Source organism: Artibeus jamaicensis, unplaced genomic scaffold (assembly GCF_021234435.1).
Source record: "Artibeus jamaicensis isolate MK-2021 breed Jamaican fruit bat unplaced genomic scaffold, CSHL_Jam_final contig_332, whole genome shotgun sequence".
NCBI classification, from domain to species: domain Eukaryota; kingdom Metazoa; phylum Chordata; class Mammalia; order Chiroptera; family Phyllostomidae; genus Artibeus; species Artibeus jamaicensis.
This window is the reverse complement of record NW_026521788.1, coordinates 5,607,075-5,627,605: the sequence shown is the minus strand read 5'-3', so window position 1 is coordinate 5,627,605 and position 20,531 is coordinate 5,607,075. Positions and strand designations below refer to the sequence as shown.

At 43.4% G+C, this 20,531-nt stretch overlaps 1 protein-coding gene across 1 annotated transcript in view; it reads left to right on the top strand.

Moving 5' to 3' along the window:
* Positions 1-8,042: 8,042 nt before the first annotated feature.
* PAPSS2 (3'-phosphoadenosine 5'-phosphosulfate synthase 2) overlaps positions 8,043-20,531 on the top strand; it is a 74,008-nt gene continuing 61,519 nt past the window's right edge. The window contains exon 1 of the mRNA XM_037156579.2: positions 8,043-8,126. Within this exon, the coding sequence (XP_037012474.2) occupies positions 8,100-8,126 (27 nt within the window). The 5' untranslated portion in view covers positions 8,043-8,099. The remainder of the gene's footprint in view (positions 8,127-20,531) is intronic.

Here is a 20,531-nt window from a genome sequence, read left to right as displayed (position 1 = left end):
ATTTCAAGGGTGGGATTCAGGAATGTGTGTTTTAATCAGCCCCCCTGGGGAATTTGTGCGCAGAGAAATGGGAGAATCCGTGGCTAGAACAGGCTCCCCGCCTGGCTGCAAAGTAGAATCACTCCCAGCTTGAGAGGCAGGGAGGGAAGCCCAGGCAGCTGAATTTTCTTTTCAAGCTTCCAATTGTGATTTTAATGATTAGTCAGAGCTGGGAACTTCTGATATAATCTATTTCCTTGCCCATTAACCATGTAAAACATTTTATTCATAATGTGGGCAATTTTTAAATTTATTTACTTATTTATTTTTAGAGAGAGAGGAAGGGAAGGAGAAAGAGAGGGAGAGAAACATCAATGTGTGGTTGCTTCTTCTGAGCCCCGCACTGGGGACCTGGCCAGCAACCCAGGCACATCCTCTGACTGGGACTGGGAACCAAATGGGCAAACCTTTGTTTTGAATACTCATGTTCAATCTACTGAGCTACACCAGCCAGGGCATGATTTTTAAGAATATGATCCAGAGGTGGTTGCTTCGCCAATACACCTAGTTTCCTTATTTCCTATAAAAAATTAAAAGGTTGGGTGAGTTTGAAGGTCTGTATCTAAGGCAATGATTGGCAGAACCTGGTCCCTGGACCAGCAGCCTCAGCATCACCTGGGAACTTGTTAGAAATGTGAATTCGGCATCCTGCCCTCTGCATGAGGAATTCTGGGTGTGGAGGAGGGTTAGCAATCTGTGTTTAACAGGTCGTCTGGATGATCCCTCCCTTTTGAGAACCAATGAATCTCTTCAACAGAGACTTTAAAAACTACTGATACCTGGAACACATCCCCAGATTTTGATTTAATTAGCCAGGTGTGTGGTTCATAAGTTGTTAATATCATGTACAGCAAAGTCTGAGACCTCTGAGAACCTCCCCGTCCAGAGCAGAATTGTCTTTCTTAACTAAAAGTGAAGAAGAGAAAAACAAGTGTGGAGGGTTCTAAATGGAGAAAAGATGGTGTTCTAAAAATAAGTGGGCTTCAAGGTTCAAATGTAAGTTTGTTTTAGCAGTGTAGATAAAAATTTTGGCCAATATTATGATTTTCATTATAATGGGACTATTTTCTCACTTATCTTTAGGACACTAAGATTACCCCTACAATTGTCATTGTATTTCTAGTATTTGATGGTTGAAAAAGTAATATAAGATTAGAAAATTAATTTGATTGATATTTTAAATGAGTATACATTTTATTCTTAACTGATGGATCTAAATACATTTGAAAAATAGTAATATGTATGTAGAAATATTACTTTTCCAAAAAATGCTTACTTTCCATGGAAAGTCTCTTACAATACTTTCAGGATGTCTCAGGCCCATTAAGGATTTTATACTTTTTACCTAAAAGAGATGGAGAGAAAGAGAGAGCAAGATTACACTGATTCTTTTTAGTGCTTATCATTTTGTGATATGACTGCCCAAATTTATAAAATGCTTTCAGAAGGTTCGGGACCCACTAATAAATTAAATTATGCCCAACATAGTATATTTAACTTTTTTTTTGCTAATTTACCATCCATTTATGGTACTATGGTATTCTCTAATAATTATAATAATAATTTATGATGTCACCAGATATCTCAGTTATGCCGAAAAGAAAGCACTGATATTTCAACCTCATATAAATTATTCTTAGATGGAATATTTCTGTCCTGCATTAAAGACAAATTTCCCCACTTATAACTCTGAAAATATGTTTTGTGTTCTTTTCCCAACTTTAGGCCAGATATCACAATGTCCACTTCTTTCTTTTTTTCTTTCTTCCTTTTCTCCTTCCTTCTTTACTTCCTATAAAATGTCTCCAAATCTACCTTAGTTTAGTTCAATATTTTTCTAATAATTTAAAGCCTCTAGGTGACTTGGATTAAGTTATCTTCCACTTTACTAGACAACTGTTAAAAGAACCTGTTGAAGGCTGAAAATTCCGTCAATTAATTGACTGAAGTAAATAATTTGCCTGACACTAAACAAACGTAACTTTTTTTCACTAAGGTTTGTTGAATTTTGGAGTGAATTTCCCTAAATATCCTAATTGTTTCTACTTTGAAAAATGTGTATGTATACTAATAATTGCACTTCTTTTTAAACTAATACAAAGAGTAGACCAAAACCTTGGGCTGGCTTCCACCCAAGAAGAGGGAAGCGAGCATCACTTTTGCCTGGGAGTGCGGGCTCGTCCTCTGGCTGCCTGAGCTCTGCGGCAGCCTCATGGTGATCAGGCCCGTGTTGCTGTGCAGTCTGGCGGTCAGCAGCTTTTCTCTGCTCTGCTTGAGTCTCTCAAGACAGGCTGGGGCAATTCTGGAAGGTGGCACAGGGAATGGCATGGTAGGAAGTAAATGCTTCATATAGCCAAGAACAACAGCCCAGACAGCCTGAGCCATCAGTGTGGTGACAGGTCACCCTCTTATCTTTTATCATTGAAACTCAGGTCCAGTTATCACCACCCATTGGAATCTCTTCATAGTCCAGCAGCCATTGCCTTTGTGAGTATGTGCTTTCCCTATTACTTCAAGTATCTCTTTACTCAGGCACTTACCACATTCCTTTGGCATTGTTTGTGCACATATTTACCTGTCTCACCAGACATAGACCCCTTGGACATGGGAAGTGTCCTGTAATGACTAATGAACAAATGGAAGGTCAGTCACATGGCTGATGCACTCTGATGAGCATGAGGAAAAGAACATATACAATCACATAGCTTCCTGATTGTAGACAGCACATCCTGTATTACAACCTCTCCCACTTCTGTTCTATCTCCTAAACTCAGCGATACGGATACTTATAATTTTCTGAACATACCAGCTTATTTCATGCGGCTCTCTGCCTTTAAATTTTCGAATTCACATATACCCCACTTAAGGGAGGGGAGGGCCGGCAAAATCTATCCTTTCAAGTCTCAGTTCATGTATCATCCTCTTCCCCAAGAAAGGCTGACATCCTGTTACAGAACAGAAGTCCAAGGGGGGGCCAATATTTGGCCCACCCAGGGATGCCAAAAACTGTTATTGAACAGAGGGGGCCGAGGATGGTATACTAATACTGAAAGGACCCCCCCAGGTTCGTTATGTCTGCCGCCCTATAGGAAAGACATCTGTCAATGCCAGAGGTCTGTGAAAAGGAAAGGGAATATTTATTTAATGCTGTACAGGCTTAAAGTAGTGACCCAACGTCCTCATCAAAATATCAAAATGACGCCCACAGTGCTTTCTTCTCCCCCTGACCCTAATTCAGGGTACTGGAACTCAGGAAAAGAAGCACACGTCCCTGTTTCAGGCCGCTGGATAAACCAAGTTGTGTCACCGTCCAGGCAGGATCTCTAATTAATCCAAAGCCATGTGGCACCTTCTCATGGCCTACTGGTAGGAGGTCTTTGTACCCATTTTCCAGGTAAAGTCTCTCCTGCTTCTGAGGCCACATGGCCAAAAGGAGCACCCCAGAGCTGCATGGTCCTCTTCTACCAAAGCTGCAGGGGTCTGCACTCTGGCCAAACCATGTGGATCTCTCTTCTCCTCCAAACCTTCGGGGGTGGGGGTCACCACTCTGCCAAAGCTGAGTGGCAGTTCTCTGCTAAAGCCACGTGGTGATTCTCTCTACCCCCAGCTTTGGGGATCTCCACTCTGCCAGATGTGAGGCTCTTTCTCTTCTTACATGGCTGCGGGGGTCCCCACTCTGGCAAAGCTGCATGGCTCTCCCCAGTGGCTGCCGAGTCTCAGTTTAAATCCCCGCGCCAATCTTCCTCTGCAGCCCCATTTCCAACTCCTCCCACAATCGGCTATACTTGCCAGCACTCCCACATCCTTCCAGCTTTACTGGGCTGCCATAGTGAATCTGGGCAGGTGTGGCCCCATGTCGTGGAGCCAATCATCTCCAAGCTCTCATGCAGGCACTGTAACTCGGGGGACCTGCCCCAAGTTACATCTGGGGTGGAAGTCACTTCCATCCCCTGGCTCAGAGGGTGGCCATAGATATTTAACATATCTATGCAGCCAGTTAAAATTATAGACATTTTAAATGACCATGCCAGAGGTTAGCTGCAAAGCCTTTGCTTACAAAACAGCTCTCAATGTGCCCTGCTCCATTTGTCCCTTCCCCAACTCACACCTGTAGGGGGGAAGGAGTGAGGACATCTTAATATTTCCTGGGCATCTTGAGTTCTGGACCCCTCTCCAAATCCCTTTTGGGGGCTGCCCACCTGGCTGCACCCTGTTACAATCCCTCTCCATTCTCCCTCCTTCCAAAGTTCTAGTGATTACACTGATTGACTAAATATACCTCCACCATGCTCCCACAATATCTTTTCTTTTAACTGACCAGTTTAACATATGTTCTCTATTTCTTCTAGAAAATATAATGACTGATGCCACAGCACACTGAATGTTCTTTGACATTAGGACACACTGGAATGCCCACATACTTCTGCAACCTTCACTCCCCGAACTGGATGGTTACCCAGACTCATTGTGTTTGTTCCCAAACCTGCCTATGCCAATTGTACCTGTTAGTGGTATTAAGTCATTCAGTAGATGTGACTTAAGTAAACAGCATATGAGTGGGGGACGGAAATAAGAGTTGTGTTGTCTATGGAAACAGATGGATCTTTTGGAACTATTAGCTCCTAAAAACTGTGCTGTTGAATAAGGTATAGGCAAGAGAATGAACGAAGATGGGGCAGGGGTGTGTAAAAATCTTGAATCTCCTCTTAGATTATTTAAGTGCTCTTAATCTTTAACTCCACTTTATAAAATCCCAAACTGGAAATCACTGAAGATGCCTTACCAGGGTGGTTTTTGGAACTCCCACCAGCATATCTATATTACAATAGAAGCCCTTGGCCCTACATCAAAGATAAGTGATGTGCATGTGTTTTAAGCCAAAATAAAATGGCATTTTTCCCTGTCCAAGTCATGTACTGTATTAAAGTAATTGGGGCGAGGGTAGGGGAGGAATCTGTCTCCGTTACTAGATCATGAGTTTCTCAAAAACAGGAACCACATCTTGCTGATGTTAGAAGTCCTGTGCCCAGAAAGAGTGTTTGGATCCTAGCGGACTTTCTTTAAGGGGTCCTTGACCCAAGGGAACCAAATAACTAATTTTCGTACAGGGGGTTTCAACCATTCAGTCTCTATGCATCATAGCCACTAGAGGGTAATGTAGCTTTCATTTCTTTGAAATGGTCATCCAGGGGCAGTGCCTCCAAGCGAGGTCCCCTAAAATGGGATGACCTCCCCCAACCCAAATGGGTGGGAGAACTGGTGGCATAAACATCTCACCAACACTCTCGTTCTTTGTATATTAATTTCCCTTGTTTATTTGAGTGAGGTGACTGATTCCATCTTTTCTAAACAGTAAAAGGACCACATTATAATCACTACCTCATTAAGTTAATTATTAAAGCCCAGTCAGTTTCTGGAAATAAGAAAATAAAAATTAAAAAAAAAGAAAACCTCATGCAAATGTTGTGAGTCGTCTCAAGGATTATGAGTTGGTACAATTAGTGTAGCCCACAGTGTTTTACAGGGGGTCTTGGAGAGAACACTAGTGCAGAAAACATGGAGAGTGTGTCCATGTGAAAGGACAATTGATCCTCAGCCCTCCCTCCTTTCCCCCGAATGAGTCTTCCCCCACTTCTGTTGGGCTGGAATGGTAAACTCCAAAAATCAAGCTGCTAGCTGCTCATATCTTTTCAGAAGGAAAAAGAATTTGAAACATTCCCTTTAAGAGAAAAACCCTGGGTGAGTAAAAAAGAATGATTGTTTTACTTTTCAGCGAGTTGCCATGCTGCATTACAACTAAACTGATGATGTGTGCCGTTAAAGGATCTTAAACAACCCGCAGCTTGGGTCCCAGGGACCACAGGCCTTCTATTTCACAAGCCTTTGGAAGGAGTAAGAATATCTGTTCCAAAGTACTATTTGAGAATTAATCAGATCTAAAACAAGATAAACAGTCTAATTTACAAGTACGATGGGGTCTTGAAACAGTTGACCTGGCGGCTGAGTGATGCCAGGCACGGAGCATTTGAGGGGTCAGTCGGCCTGGGCCGGAGTCTCAGCTTTGCTCAACTAGTGATGAGGTTCGATTACCTCCTTCTCTCAGCGTCCATGTTCCACCGTCCGCCTAGAACGTACAGGGAAGCAGCCCTAGGGATTTGCCTCTGACTTCCCTCTGTTTTAAGAACACGAGGTTTTTTTTAAAGCAATATGAAAAACATACAATTGCACCAATTGCTCTTTCTCCATCTGCACTTTTCTCTTAGGCAGGATCTGGCAGGGTCCAAGATATGGTTGAAACTGATACAAAAGTTTCTTATTTCCAATGAAATTAGAATGGGATATTACTGTTTAAACCACATAGATTCAAAATGTACTAGTTGGTGTGCAGTACAGAAACTCAAACCCAGTATTTGCCCTCTAGCTGCTCATCGTTGAAAAGAGCAGTGGCAGCTTATTCAAAATGAGTAAGAAAAATAAATATACCGACATTTCAACACTGTAAAAACATGTAGGTTCCCTTTTAAGATTTGCCTCCTGATTTATTTTTCTTTCCCATCTTTCCATGGAGAAGGGCAGTCAATGAATACTCAGATCTCCATGCGTCTGTCTATCTCTAGAGCTGGCAGTCGTCCAGAAACACAATTAGGGAGAAAAGAAAAGTTCCATCCCTCACCCCTTCAGAGTACAACCGCTCAGCCCTTTCACAGAAGACCGGAGTTGGAACGAGTAGTGTGGCTCTTGTGCACCTTCACGGTGCTTTTCCTCCCACCGCCTTATTGCTCTGCTGCGTTGTGGCTTTGTGCAAAGAATGAAGCTACCGAGGGGTGTGAGACTGTTAATTGCCCTCAGGGTGCCCAACACTAATCCCGGTTTCTCTTCTCCAAACTAATCACAGCTTGTCCCTGACCTCTGGGTTTTTAAAGAGAGTTGTCTCAGGCTGTGCTCTGAACCCTGGGTCAAGCCTTAAGACTTCTCGCCTTGGGCCTCCTTTTACTTTCCCACAGATCACATTCTATTGCCCATTGCCGACCACAGAGAAATACTGCAGGACTACTTTGGGGGATGGGCAGAAACAAGTCTTTGGGCTACCACTGGCCACCTTCTGGGCCTGACCTTGCTTACTTGGCTTCACGAAAAGGAGCAGTGCCTCAGCTGGCCCACCTTAAACACAGGAAAACACTGTGAGCTCCAAAGGAGTGAATACATATAACCCTTAGCACCGTGCCTGGCCCACACATAATACAAGGGCAAGCAACGAGACTTAATGATTTTATCATCATCCTCTGTGATGACGCTGCCATATGAAACCTGGACTATCCAGGCCAGCAGCTTGGCTTCGACTCCCCTCACTTGGAATGTCGCCCTGAGAAAGTCTGAGAGCCTCAACTGCTTCATTTGTAAAATGAGAATGTAGGACTCGGTGCCTGGAGCGTTGGCACATGAAACTTAAAGCAAAGCTCAGGAGAGTGCAGCGTGAAGATCAGTGAAGGTTGACCGTCGCCGTTAGTACTGCAAATGAAGGCAAGCCGGCATCGGTGCCCGCTGGGGACCATGCCAACAAGTCTGGGGTTTCGAGCCTCCTCGTCCTCAACCGAATAACCTCTCGGGTCCCAGAGTCCGGAGTCTTCCTTGAAGAGGCGCAGGGGGTGCAGTGGGAGGTGGGGGATGCTCTGGGAATAGCTGGAAGTCTGCAAGGGGAGGCAGAATTTGACCCCGGGCTGCGCGCGACGCCTGCGGGTGTGCCCTGCGGGCTTGCGGGGTCCTGCCTCCGACCCCAGTGGGCCCGGCCGCTCCCACCCACGACAGCCGGGCCGGACCCCGCCCAGGCGGCGGCAGGGTCCCCCGGACTGGGCGCCGCCTGCGGAGCCGACTGGGCGGAGAGGAGCGCTGCGGGAGGAGGAGTAGGAGGAGGGGGCTGGTCAAGGGAAGTGCGACGTGTCTGCGGAGCCCTTTTATACCTCCTTCCCGGGAGTCCGGCAGCCGCCGCCGCCACCGTGCGCCCCAGCGTCTCGACTCCGCGAGCTGATCCGCGTTCCAGCGCGCAGGGCGCCGCCGCCAGCATGTCGGGCGTCAAGAAGCAGAGGACGGTAGGCTTCCAGTCGCCTGCCTTCCTCCTCCCCGCTACCCGGGTGGTTGCGCCGAACGTCCCGGGGCACTGGGACTCCCCCGGTCTCGGGCGGAGGCGAGCAGCCCCGGCTCCGAGGCTCGGGCGCCCGGAGGAGGAGGAGGGCGAGCCGGGGAGGCGAGGCTCCGCCTCCGCCTCGCGCTTTTAGGAACCTGCCCTCCTTGCGGTGGTCATTCCGGGCTAGACCTCCAGAGCTCTCGGAGTGGTTACCAAGTAAAAGAAAGGACCACAAAGAGGAAATTTCCTTTCTTCCCCGAGAGCTTTTTCCAGACCCGCCTTTTCTTCTGTTCGATACCCGAGTGGGTGGCGGGCTCAGCTGACTCTGGTTCTGCCAGGTCTGGTCTCCGGGTACACGTCAGCGACAGTTATTGGAATTGTGTCTGTTGAACCTCCTCATAGTGGACTTTAATGACAGACTTTCATAGAGGAAACTGCAATTATCAGGACTTACTGGAGGAAATTGCTTTTCTACCCTGGCAGGATTTAACCCTTAGCTCAATTCCCTCTAACCCCCTTGGCATCTGGTGGCCCCTCAGCTTCAGTCTTAGGAGACTCCTCGCTGAAGAGTAAGATGAGGGGATTGTTTTGAGGAGGTTCGGTTTTATGCAGATTTAATCTAAGACACCCCCTTTATGGGAAATAGTGGGCTTTTCAAAGACAAAAGTTCCTTATCCACTTAGCAATAGAGGCTTTCTAAATTTCACATCCTTAAATATGCCAGCAGTGATCAGAGAGTCTTAGCAGTTGGAAGGAGCCTGTAGCCGGCATCTGAACCACAGAGGCGGTCTGCAAGCCTTGTTACCGCCCAACCAGCAGACCTGACTGCTCAGCGCTCACCTTTACTGCGCTGCAAGTCTCAGGTGTTCATAGTGTTTAATCAATGCACGAACCTCTCTTAAATAGTTAAACTTGGGCTTGGCGCATAGTAGGTGATCAGTACATGTTTATTAGTATACGTAGTAGTAATGTGGTAATGCAATATATTAGTAATGTAAACATTATTATTATTCTATAATGCTTATTGAAATATCTCTAAGGTGTATTTGTGGTGGGCCAGGGGAGAGATGAAAAAGTAAGAACTGGAGAAGGAACGTGAAGAGGCAATGCAGGGGCTAGAAGTGTGGGCTTCAGCAGCAAGGGGGAGGGCGTGGGGGCTCTGGTTTCTGGGGATCACACGGGACCAGCAAAGGAGGGGGGGAGGAGCTAGCATCAGTTTGCAAAGGGAGATTGGTCAGGATTTACCTGCCTTTTATAGGAATGATTTTAAAGTGGGGAGACTCTCAGGATTGTAATATATGGTCAAGTGAAAATCACTTGCACTTTATGTCTATTTAATTTGATTAATTTCTGTAAAACTCTAAAGCGTATCTTCTAAATAACAAGCTACTATGGCATTTAGTGGATTTTTATGTCAGTGGAGTTTTAATGCTTCCTCACTGCTTGCGTCAGGAATTCCTTCCTCAGCCTAGTTAAAGAACAAATATAAATGCCCCATGTACATGGACCGGAGGGTGGGAATAGACTGTGGGAGCAGGGCTTGGGGTGGAGGCAGGGGAGAACAATGGGGGGAAATTGGGACAACTGTAATAGAACAACAATTTTTAAAAATTTAAAAGAAATGAATTCCTTCCCAGTTTGGGGGGGTGGCAGGGGCTTTTTACAAGCATCAGTATTAAAAGGGCCGCTGGCCTTTCCCCTTAGTGCCCCTAGTTAGCAAGAACTGGGAAGAGGACAGTTTGCAAAAGGGCTTTAAGAGCTGATCATGCAACCTGCACAGTCAGTTCTCCCAGAGTGAGAAATTTGAGGGCCAGGGTCTTTGGGTTTTGGGTTTACACATTTTAAACCTTCTAGTTTTTTTTTGGGGGGGGTGTTTGGAAATATGTTTGTTATAGGATTAAATTAACACATTCTTTGTAGGATCAAATTAACACCTGATATAGCTAACAGGACTTCTGAACTTTTGTTTAGCCCTCACAGTTATAATCCAGGCATCAGCACAAGTTCCCAGAAGGGCCAGAGAGATACTAGTGGATAGAGCAAGCCAGCCGTAAATGTGTATGAAATCCCTGAAGCCTCAAATGTTCATTCAAAATGCATTTTAAAACCTTGCAGGACAAAACAAAAGCTATCCACCTGCGGGGCCTCTCAGCTATCTGAGGAGTGTATCTCGCTGAGCTAGGAAACTACCCCAGGAGGGAGGACAGTGCACTGGTTTCTTCCTGCGTGGCCAAGAGAGGACACACCACAGCCACTGCAGCAGCTTCAAGTATTCGTTGAGTCCCTACTGCATGCCAGGGGCTATACTAGGGCAAATACATCTTTCCCAGGATTTTTCGCCACAATGATGAATCCTTTCAATCCAGACCTTTGTAAGAAGAGTAAGTACGGTAGTTTGGGTTTAAATAAGAGAAAGTAGGATGATTGTCTCAAAAGCCTGAGAAACAGTAAATGAAATGTTCTTTTATAAGGGAAGGTGGTACATTCCTTCTGTGCTAGGCATCTTTATCGTGCACACCCAGGACACCTCGGTGTCACATCCTTCCCTTGAGTTACCTCCAACACTAGCCACACCCCACGCCCCTGACACACACACAAAGACACCTAGGAGAAGGGAGGCATTGCCTCCAGGGGACTGGAAAGAAAGGCAAAACCCTGGTCCTTTCTTCTTGCATAACTTCCTGGATTAGCATTTTTTAAGGCTGATGGTTATATTATGTCCTGAAGACAAGAAATCTAAAATGTCATCTAAGGTATTAAAGTCTTTTCCAAAGGATCAAACCGCCAATGGTTGAGGAGAGAAGGGGTATTGAAAGCGTTAAACTCTTTGTAAATGTAAGAGATTGTCTACCTGTTTGAAGATGCTGCCTAAAGCAAGACATGAATTTCATGATGAGTAACTGTTTCAAGAAAGAAGAAACAAGTACTTCCAGAGGCCAGCTCCCTGCCACACTGCATATCATTTCATCCACAGCAACCCCCACCCGGAACACTGAGCCTGTCTCTGAGGGAGGAGAAGGGACAAAAGCAGGGCAGGATTTGAGTCCAGGTCTGTCCAACTTCAAGCACAAAGTCAGGATAACAATGACTTACCCCTTACAGCTGTGAGGAGTAAAAACTGTTTTGCACAGTTCCAGGCCCAGAGTAAGGAGCTATTATTAGCATTAGTGCACCGGACTGCTGTGGTTCGGCAAACACGGAGAAGAAAAACCAAGTCTATACTGTGCTGCAGGCTCAGTGACAACCACCATAATATTTACAAAACGTACAATAACAGCAAACAAATGCAGACGTGGATAGTTTGACTACTTGAATCCTTACTCTGAACAGTTACAGGATAAAGGTCGATCATTAGTGTCAGTGCACCAGAGTAACCCAAATTTCAGCAAGAGTTTGCCAAACACCTTGGCCAAGAAAGGTGATTTATATGTCTAAGTAAATTTTGAACTGAACTCTTTCCACCCTTCCTGAGGCTTCAGGTGTTTCCATATCTACCTTAAAATTAATGCCCAATTCATGCAGTTCTTCTAAGATCATCTGTTTGGACGTGTACAGTTAAAGATAAATGTACTTAACTCTGGGTTTTATGTCTCTGATGCAGTTCTCTTTGCCTTTCATCACTTTTCTGTTAATGCACGTGGCTCTGTGGTTTGCTTAGGGGATTTTAGGCTTAAACGTGGAACCTTTAGAGTCTGGGAAAGGAATCAATGATGTCAGCCTCAGTCCTTGGAGATTATTGTTTATTTCAAAACCTGTCACTAAATAGTAATGGACACTCATCGGTCCTTGTGTTTGAAAGTCTTAGGAAAACACAGAAACTAAAGGTAAATAAACATAAATATAATGGCAGTTCAACTAACCTTTCATCCCCGGGTGAAATCCCACATGACAGCTGACATGGCACATGTGCCCACAACCTGGCATAGAGCCTGGGTCAGGGTAGGTGCTCAATAAATATTTGTTGCATAAATAGCTGCAGAATTCATTAGCAAACGAATTTGCTTTAAGGATCCAGAATTTTCTTTGATTCCTCTCCCTCCCCTCTTATCTGTCTATTCTTGTGGGCTTGCTTATTTTTGCCTGGGTCTTTGTCATCACCCCTGAAAGATTACTTTCAGGGATTCTTTGAAGCTTAGGTTGAATGGCCTTCCCCCCACTAAAGATTTGCTTTTGTTTCTGCCTGGTGCCTGACGGCATTACCAGTCTAGGACCACTTTAACCTAAATGTACCACTTGAAGTTTTTTTAGACCACCCAGGTGATATAAATTTGAGTTGCAACTTTGCACACAAGGGCCAGCCTGTGAGTACAACATCTCAGGGGCCCCACCTCCCTATGATACTTTCAATGCCAAGGCAACTGTCCTTGCAGCCTCTCAGAGAGGGAGGTGGGATCATTCTGGCTCACTCTTGTTTTTTTGGGTGTGACTCTTCAGAGACTCAGCTTAGTGTAAGGAAAAGCCTTTTTATTCACCCCACTTGAGTGGGTTCTGGGCCCTGATTTGTTTCCCCTCCCTGGTAAAGCCGTTAAAAATTAGTTCAGATCTGCCGCTATCAGGATAAAAGTGACTCCCTGTTTGTTTACCTCTTAGGCTCCCGCTTTCCTGCAGATTTTGGTCTGGCGGTTTCTTATATACTGTCTTGTCAGCTTTTTGACTTTTGAATGAGATGATACTATATTATAACTAGCCATTTTTTTCTTTGTTTTCGTGGAAGGATGGGTGTGTATAACCTAGACCGTCACTGCTGGAAACAAAAATTTCTGCCTCCTCTCGATTCCTATGTACCATTCATATTTCGTATCACACCTATATCATTCTTATTAAGGGAGTACTTTAAGAACAAGTAAAATTAAATCACACATATTTAATTATGTAATTTAATCCTGCCCCACACCCAAAGTCGCTGAGGCCTGGAGTGGGGGATGCTCACCTTGTCCCGGTGGCCTCTGCCTGTGCAGGTACCCTCAGAGATGTTCCCTGTCCTGTCTGGTCCTTAGTGTTGGTCCAGGAAGAGCGCAATCCTGTCTGAAAGTCCCCTCCAGTTTCAGCACCTCTTCTTGCTTCTTCCATGCTTTCCTTGGAGTTCCCAAGGTCACTGTGCTGCTCCAGTAGGACACTTGGGAGGAACCCAGTGAGGCTTGACACTTCCTCCACACTCCCAGCATACTGCTGACTTCTGAAACCGTGCTGGGACTTTTAGGGGCTGTGGGGGCTGTGAGGGATCTACCGCCTCCTCTCCTGTGGGTTCTGTTTGAGGTCAAAAACACACCCGGTGCCCCTGCTTTCAGAGTCTCCGAAGCCCTCACTCCCTCTCGCCCCAAGCCCAGCAGCAGATGCGGGAGCAGTGCCCTTCTCAGATTCATACCTGCATCTAAGCTCCCTTTGCTTCTCTTCTGATAAAGATTAAATAAAGCTTTTCATGAAGGTTAATTGGTTGATCATAAAACATGCTATTTGTTAAAAATTCTTTCAAACTTCTGCCTTTTTGATCACCAAGGATTTTTTTTTTAATTTAGAATAAGTTGGTGCACAAGTTGGACATTTTTTTCTCTCTGCAAAAGAGCCACTATATTAAAACTTGAAATATAAGTTGCCTGCGATAGCACATGGTGTGTAAAACGACTTCCATCAGTTGGCTGGTGTGACTTCCTTTAAAATCTTGTCAGCAACTCGTTCTGCATTTGAGATTTACTCCTCCAGTTGATTTTGCTACAACTGGCACCATGGAAGCATGCTGTAACATACACACTACAATCTCAATCTTTTGAGCACCAAATATTAAATTTTTGGCAATAAAACTGCAGATGGCCTATGCCTATTATAAAGCTTTTCTAAGGCATTTGCATATCAAAGCCTGCATCATTAAAGATTATTTCTATGCTAGGTTAATATTTACTTTAATTATCTAGTTAATGTTTGCTTTATATGTTTTGTTATAAAAAGTTTTTTATCTGTTAAGCTTCTACATCCGCTCTAGTATTACTACACTGATATTACTACAATTCCCCTTTTCCTTTTAGTTTATGCCCCATGTGTGCTTTACAAATCATTTGCAGACTCTATAGCAAGTTAAACTGCCTCAGTGAAGTCTGAAATATATCCCCATTACCTCATTCATCTACACCTTTCCCCAGTCACTGTTATGGGTGATTCATGCCTTCTTAACTTCTAGAAAAATCAGCAACTAGCAAGACATTGATGATGATTTTTATTTGCATATTTTTTCTTCTGCTAAAATCCTGAATTAACCTTTTGGTCCCCTGCTGGCGGTCCCATTGTGTATTACTTTGTTTTCCTAAAGTCTCTAATATCCTTTCCCTTTTTAGTTCTTGTCACGTCTCACTTCTGTGTTTGTTCACTTCACCTACTCATGTCTATTTACTGAATGACCCAACCAGGAACTCTGCTTGCCATAATCAGCTATAGCTACTGAAGCCTTATAATTTTTAATTATAGTTTTTTAGTTCTTTCAAACTCTGCCTTTAAGTCTATTTTAAACAAAGCATTTACCTTTTCTAATTGTAACACCACACCCAAAACCTTGATATTCTTTAAATCTTCTGCCCAGTCAGTCTTACCCTTGCCCTTGGGCCCAGCAATAAAATTTCCAACTGACTTTTTATTCATTTTTAATCCACTAAGTTTTAAATTTTAAATTACTTACTTGGTATTCAGGCTGTTCCCGCTTTAAAAATGTATTTTTAGCATTTAATATGTGAAAGGGAAATTAAGAGCTCATCTTCAACCTCTTTGTATTACAGTTGATACCCAGCATTTAAGAGCTTTGCTAAAGCTCACAGCCACCTTTGTGGCCACGAGTTGGTGATACAACCACTGAGCTAGAACTCCCATTGGCTAACTGCTCTCTCAGCACTTTCCTCTTTATCACACTTTCCTCTTTATCACATGCCCTCGGAAAGAGGCCCTGTCCGTTTTACTACATCTGCTACGTCTTTGTTTCCTTTTTCTTTTTTTTTTTAACTGGGAAATATTTCTAATACAAAAAAAAAAACCCTTCCCTAAAACACCCACTTCCAGGTTGGTTGTCAGTGAGTCACGATTACACCCCGACTAAGATTTAGCATTTGTTTTGACATTCTGGAGATAGAACATACAGGTCAAAGAACAGTGTTTAAAAAATGTAACTTTACCCTCTTGAAATATTGTGTGATTGGCTAGCCTGTTCCTCTTTAGAAAATTCAAACCCTGTCCTCAGCCTCACTCATTCTTCCTTAAGCCTTCTGGAACTGTTTAATCCTTTTATCCATAAAAAAAAATGCCAGTGATTACAGAATGTGCAGTACAGATAGCACAGATGAAACTGTATTAGGTGAATGTTAGACCAAGTTCAGTTACACACTAAAGCCTCTCAGTCCTGCCTTGACTGATGTGGCTCAGTGGGTTGGGTGTTGTCAGGCAAACCCAAAGGTGGCCAGTTCCATTCCTCCTCAGGGCACGTGCCTGGGTTGTGGGCTGGGTCCCGGGTTGGGAACAACTGATTGCTGTTACTTTCCCGTTTCGGTGTTTCTCTTTTTCTCCCTTCTGTCCTCTCTTTCTAAAAGGTAATACATAAAATTAAAAAAATTTTATTTAAATGCATCATTTAAAAATAAAAGTAAAATAAGAAAATAAATAAATAAAGCCTCTCAATCTTTGTTGTAGGTCTCAGAATTCTCAGTTTTATCTCTAAATCTATCCATTTCCATTGTTTCCTAAGTTCATGAAGTACCATAAAGTCAATGACAGTAACCGTATGATCTTGCCAGGTAAATCTGCCGAAATCGCTGAGTCCCAATAGACAGTCTTTTTCTAAATTATATGTGTAATTACTGTTCTTGGCCCATCAGGTCACTAATACAATGTTTTGAGTAGTTATTAAAAATTTTTTAAATGTGCATTCTTTCATTGTGTTTAAGTTAGCCATATGAGCAAGAAGAGAACTAATAAAACCCATACATTCATATTGCAGCTATGGAGACTTCCGGCCAAGATGGAGGCATAGGTAGACACACTGTGCCTCCTTGTCCAACCAAAATTAAAGACAACAAAAAATTAGAAACAAAATCAACCAGAACTGACAGAAAATTGAACTGTACAGAAGTCCAACAAGCATTCATTCAGACCAATAAGAGGGATGGAGTCGATGGCCAGCAGAGAGGGGTTGAGGCAGGAAAAACGGTGGCTGGTGGACCCTAGTGTACAGGCAGCAGTTGGCAGACCCCAGGCGCTGGGTGGCAACAAGCAGACCCAGTGAGGCACGCAAGGCTGCTGGCTGACCTCAGACACACATTCGAGTACAGATAAACCAGGTGAGAACAGGCAGCGAGACAGACTGTGCAACCTAGGGCCCCAGAGCCAGGAAATAAAACCTAAAAGCACTGATTGAAAACACTTGTGGGAGTCGTGGGGGGGTATGGGGCTTGAGATGCCGGGAGAGACTCTCAACCTCACAGGACAGTTTATTTGAGAGACCCACGGGGTCCTAGAATGTACACAAGCCCACCCACCCAAAACCAGCACCAGAATGGGAAGTGGCAGAAGGGACTGAAATCCAAGAGAACAGAGCAAGCGCCATTGTTTCCTCTCTGACCCCACCCCCATATACAGCATCACAACCCAGCAACTGGGTTGCTCTGCCCTGGTGAACACCTAAGGCTCTGCCCCTCACTATGTAACAGGCTCGACCAGACAGAAAAATAAATAAATGAATAAATAAATAGCTCGAACAGAAGAATAGATCAAAGCTCCAGAGCCAATACATCTAAGTGACCAAGAGATAGCCAACCTATCAGATGCACAGTTCAAAACAATGGTGATCAGGATGCTCACAGAACTGGTTGATTTTGGTCACAAATTAGATGAAAAAATGAAGGCTACACTAAGTGAAATGAAGGAAAATACACAGGGAACCAATAGTGATGGAAAGAAAACTGGGACTCAAATCAATGGAGTGGACCAGAAGGAAGAAAGAAAGGAACAACCAAACAGAAAAGAATAAAGAAACAAGAATTCAAAAAAAAAAAAAATGAGAAGCTCAGGAACCTCTAGGACATCTTTAAACATTCCAACATCTGAATTATAGGGGTACCACTAGGGGGAGAGGAACAGTAACAAGTGGAAAACTTATCTGAACAAATAATAAAGGAGAACTTTCTCAATCTGGCAAAGGAAATAGACTTCCAGAAAGTCCAGGAAGCTCAGAGTGTCCCCAAGAAGTTGGACCCAAAGAGGAACAAACCAAGCACATCATCATTACATTAGCCAAGATTAAAACAAAGGAATCTAGAAGCAGCAAGAGATAAGGGGACAGTCACCTACAAAGGAATTCCCATCAGACTGTCAGTGGATTTCTCAAAAGAGACCTCACAGGCAAGAAGAGGCTGGAAAGAAGTATTCCAAGTCATGAAAGGCAAGGACCTATATCCAAGATTGCTCTATCCAGCAAAGCTTGCATTTAGAATGGAAGGGCAGATAAAGCACTTCTCAGATATGGTCAAGTTCAAGGAGTTCATCATCACCAAGCCCTTATTATATGAAATGTTAAAGGGACTTATCTAAGAAAAAAAGATAAAAAATATGAACAGTAAAAACCCAGCAAACTCACAGATATTAACCATGCCTAAAACAAAAGCAAACTAAGCAAATAACTAGAACAGGAATAGAACCACAGAAATGGAGATCACATGGAGGGTTAGCAACAGGGGAATGGGAGGAGGAGAGAGGGGGGAAAGGTATAGAGAATAAGTAGCATAGACGGTCGGTAGAAAATAGATAGGGAGAGGGCAAGAATAGTATGGGAAATGTAGAAGCTAAAGAACTTGTGACATATGCACATGAATTAAAGGGGGGGAATGTGGGTGGGAGGGGGTGTGGAGGGGAATGAAGGGGGGAAATAGGACAACTGTAATAGCACAATCAATAAAATATATTTAAAATATTGCAACAATGGAATTTGCATATTTCTACAAGTTTTGGTTTTTTAGAGTATGTTGTGTTAGAAAATTCCTACTCTGTTGTGACTGGTTCATCACCAGCACTGAGTGCTTATGCTGTGGTAGGTACTGTTCCAGGGATTCCCGTGCATTCTCTCATTTAGTCCTCACTCTCTCATGAAGCAAGTTTATGAGCTGGGAAGGAAACTTGTTTAACTGAAATGTCTTTAGAGAGTTACTCACAGGAGAAGCTAAAATCTTATCAGCTCCTCTGTAGTTAATAAGTTATTTATTTCATAGAGGGAGTGAGATTTAATGCCAAGTAGCAAACAGCTGGATTAGGTAACTAGTAAAGTATTACTGCTTCATTTGTAAAATATTTTGGCAGCTGCCTACTGCTAATATATCTCAAGATAATAATAATGAATTCTATTTAGAGACATTCCCCAGCACTTTTAAAAAAAGTAAATGGCATACACTGGGAAATACATATTACCCTCCACATCGCACACATTTCATTCCTTATGGTGACATAAAGTATGTAATTGGAAAATAAATATTTTTTTGTTCTCAGACTCTTTTAAAAAGTATGGGTAATAGTTTTTATTGCTTAGTCTTACAACCATGTCAGTGATTGCAATAATTTGTTTCTACCAAAGCTGCTAATACTAGAGCCAAGTGTAACTGTGATTTGTAGCTGATAAAAGGAAACTGGGCCACCCATGTATGTTTCATATAATAAAAATTTGACCCAGTTGGAAGACAAAGCTAAAGGATGTCGGCCACCGAATAATGCTTCTCTTTCATTAGCGGCCAATGAGGAGTGCCTAGAAAGGGTGAGATTGTAAGAGGCACCTTCTGTGCAGTTTGGAAGAAACATCGTGGTAAATCGCCTGCTTCTGCCATCGTAGGTCAGTCTGCCTAGTCAGCCACCCTAGGCCACAGCCTCAGTGTTAGGCACCTTGAAGGCCTGAATTCCCGTTCTGAGGAGACCACAGTGTAAGAGGCAGGAGTACGGGCTGGGTGTAAATGTAAGGCATGAGATCAAAGTCCTTTACTGGAGAGGGGGTTACATGATTTAAATGAAGAGAGGACTGGTGGCAACATAGAAATCAAATCACAGATTCCATGTGCACAGGTGTCTTCACAGTGCAAGATCCCTTGGACACAAAATCATGTCAGCCATAGTTATTGAATGGAAAAATCTGGGTCATCTGAAATACCTGGTTTCTTCTATTCTCTTCTTAGTGTTGAGGCTGTTATTTAATAAACCTTTTAAACGTCACACTGTGATATTCTTGCCGACATTATAAGTCTGCGTTGGCACTCAGGAAGGTACCTTGTTGATCCAGCTGGGTTCCCTAAACAGGGGAAAGGAACAAGCATTTATTCAGGGACTTCCCATACAGTGTCTAATCTCATCCTCATAATAACCTATGAGGTAGTTGATGTTCTTATCCCCATTTTATATTTTGGGGCTGTAAGGCTTATGAGGATTAAATAACTTGCCTCAGGATGTATAACCATTAGTGGCAGATTTGGAAGTGACTACCTCGTAAGTATGAATGCCATGTTTTCAATCCTTCTTTTTCTTCTGTTAATGTAAGGGCGTATAGACTGATACGAAGACTGCCAGAATGAATGAAGATTATTCTGATCATTGAAATATACATTTAAATTTTTTGTGGATGCAGATTAATGCAGTGAAGAATCTAAAAAAATGATGTGGTTGGTTTGCAAGTTATTTTCTTCAGGGACATTTTGGAATGTTGTATAATCTTTAGAAGATGTGGGTTTTAGCAAATGCTGTTAAAAGGCAGTAAATGTTAGTTCGGATGAGGCTCTGTGGCCAGTTTTAGGAACAGTAGTGTTTAGAAGAGAACCCAATGGTTCACCTTAGTAATACAAAGCTTCAGTGTTCTTGTGGGTGAATGCATACACTCAAGAATAAGTGTCCTTAGAAATAACTGCAGTGACTTACATGTAACTCTAGACCTTGCCTTGTTCATTATGCAAGCACTGCACAGTCGAGCATTCATGAGTTACAAGTTTCCAAAGCCCCACAAGCTCCAGGCCTGTTCTCTCTGGATGTACTTACCAGAGGTTTCATTGGCATTTCCACAGCTCGGCACAGAATTTTAATCTTTCTGGGTTTGAGAAGCCGGTGTCATATATAGCTTTATTTGTGGAACCAATTGCAATAGTGTAAGAAAATACACAGAGGTAATGAAATGCAGCCTCCACTGGACCACTTACAGGGCTAGCATTCAGAAGGGTGCCTAAGACCTGTGTTGATGCTAGAATTCTGAGGTTTGGAGCATCTTCTGAAGGTAGTTACACATTTCTAGGAAACTCAGTTTGATATGTATGTGTTCCTTTGAGGGTAATTGCCACCTCCCTGAATTATAGCACAGTTCCCCTGGGTGTGCACAATTAGT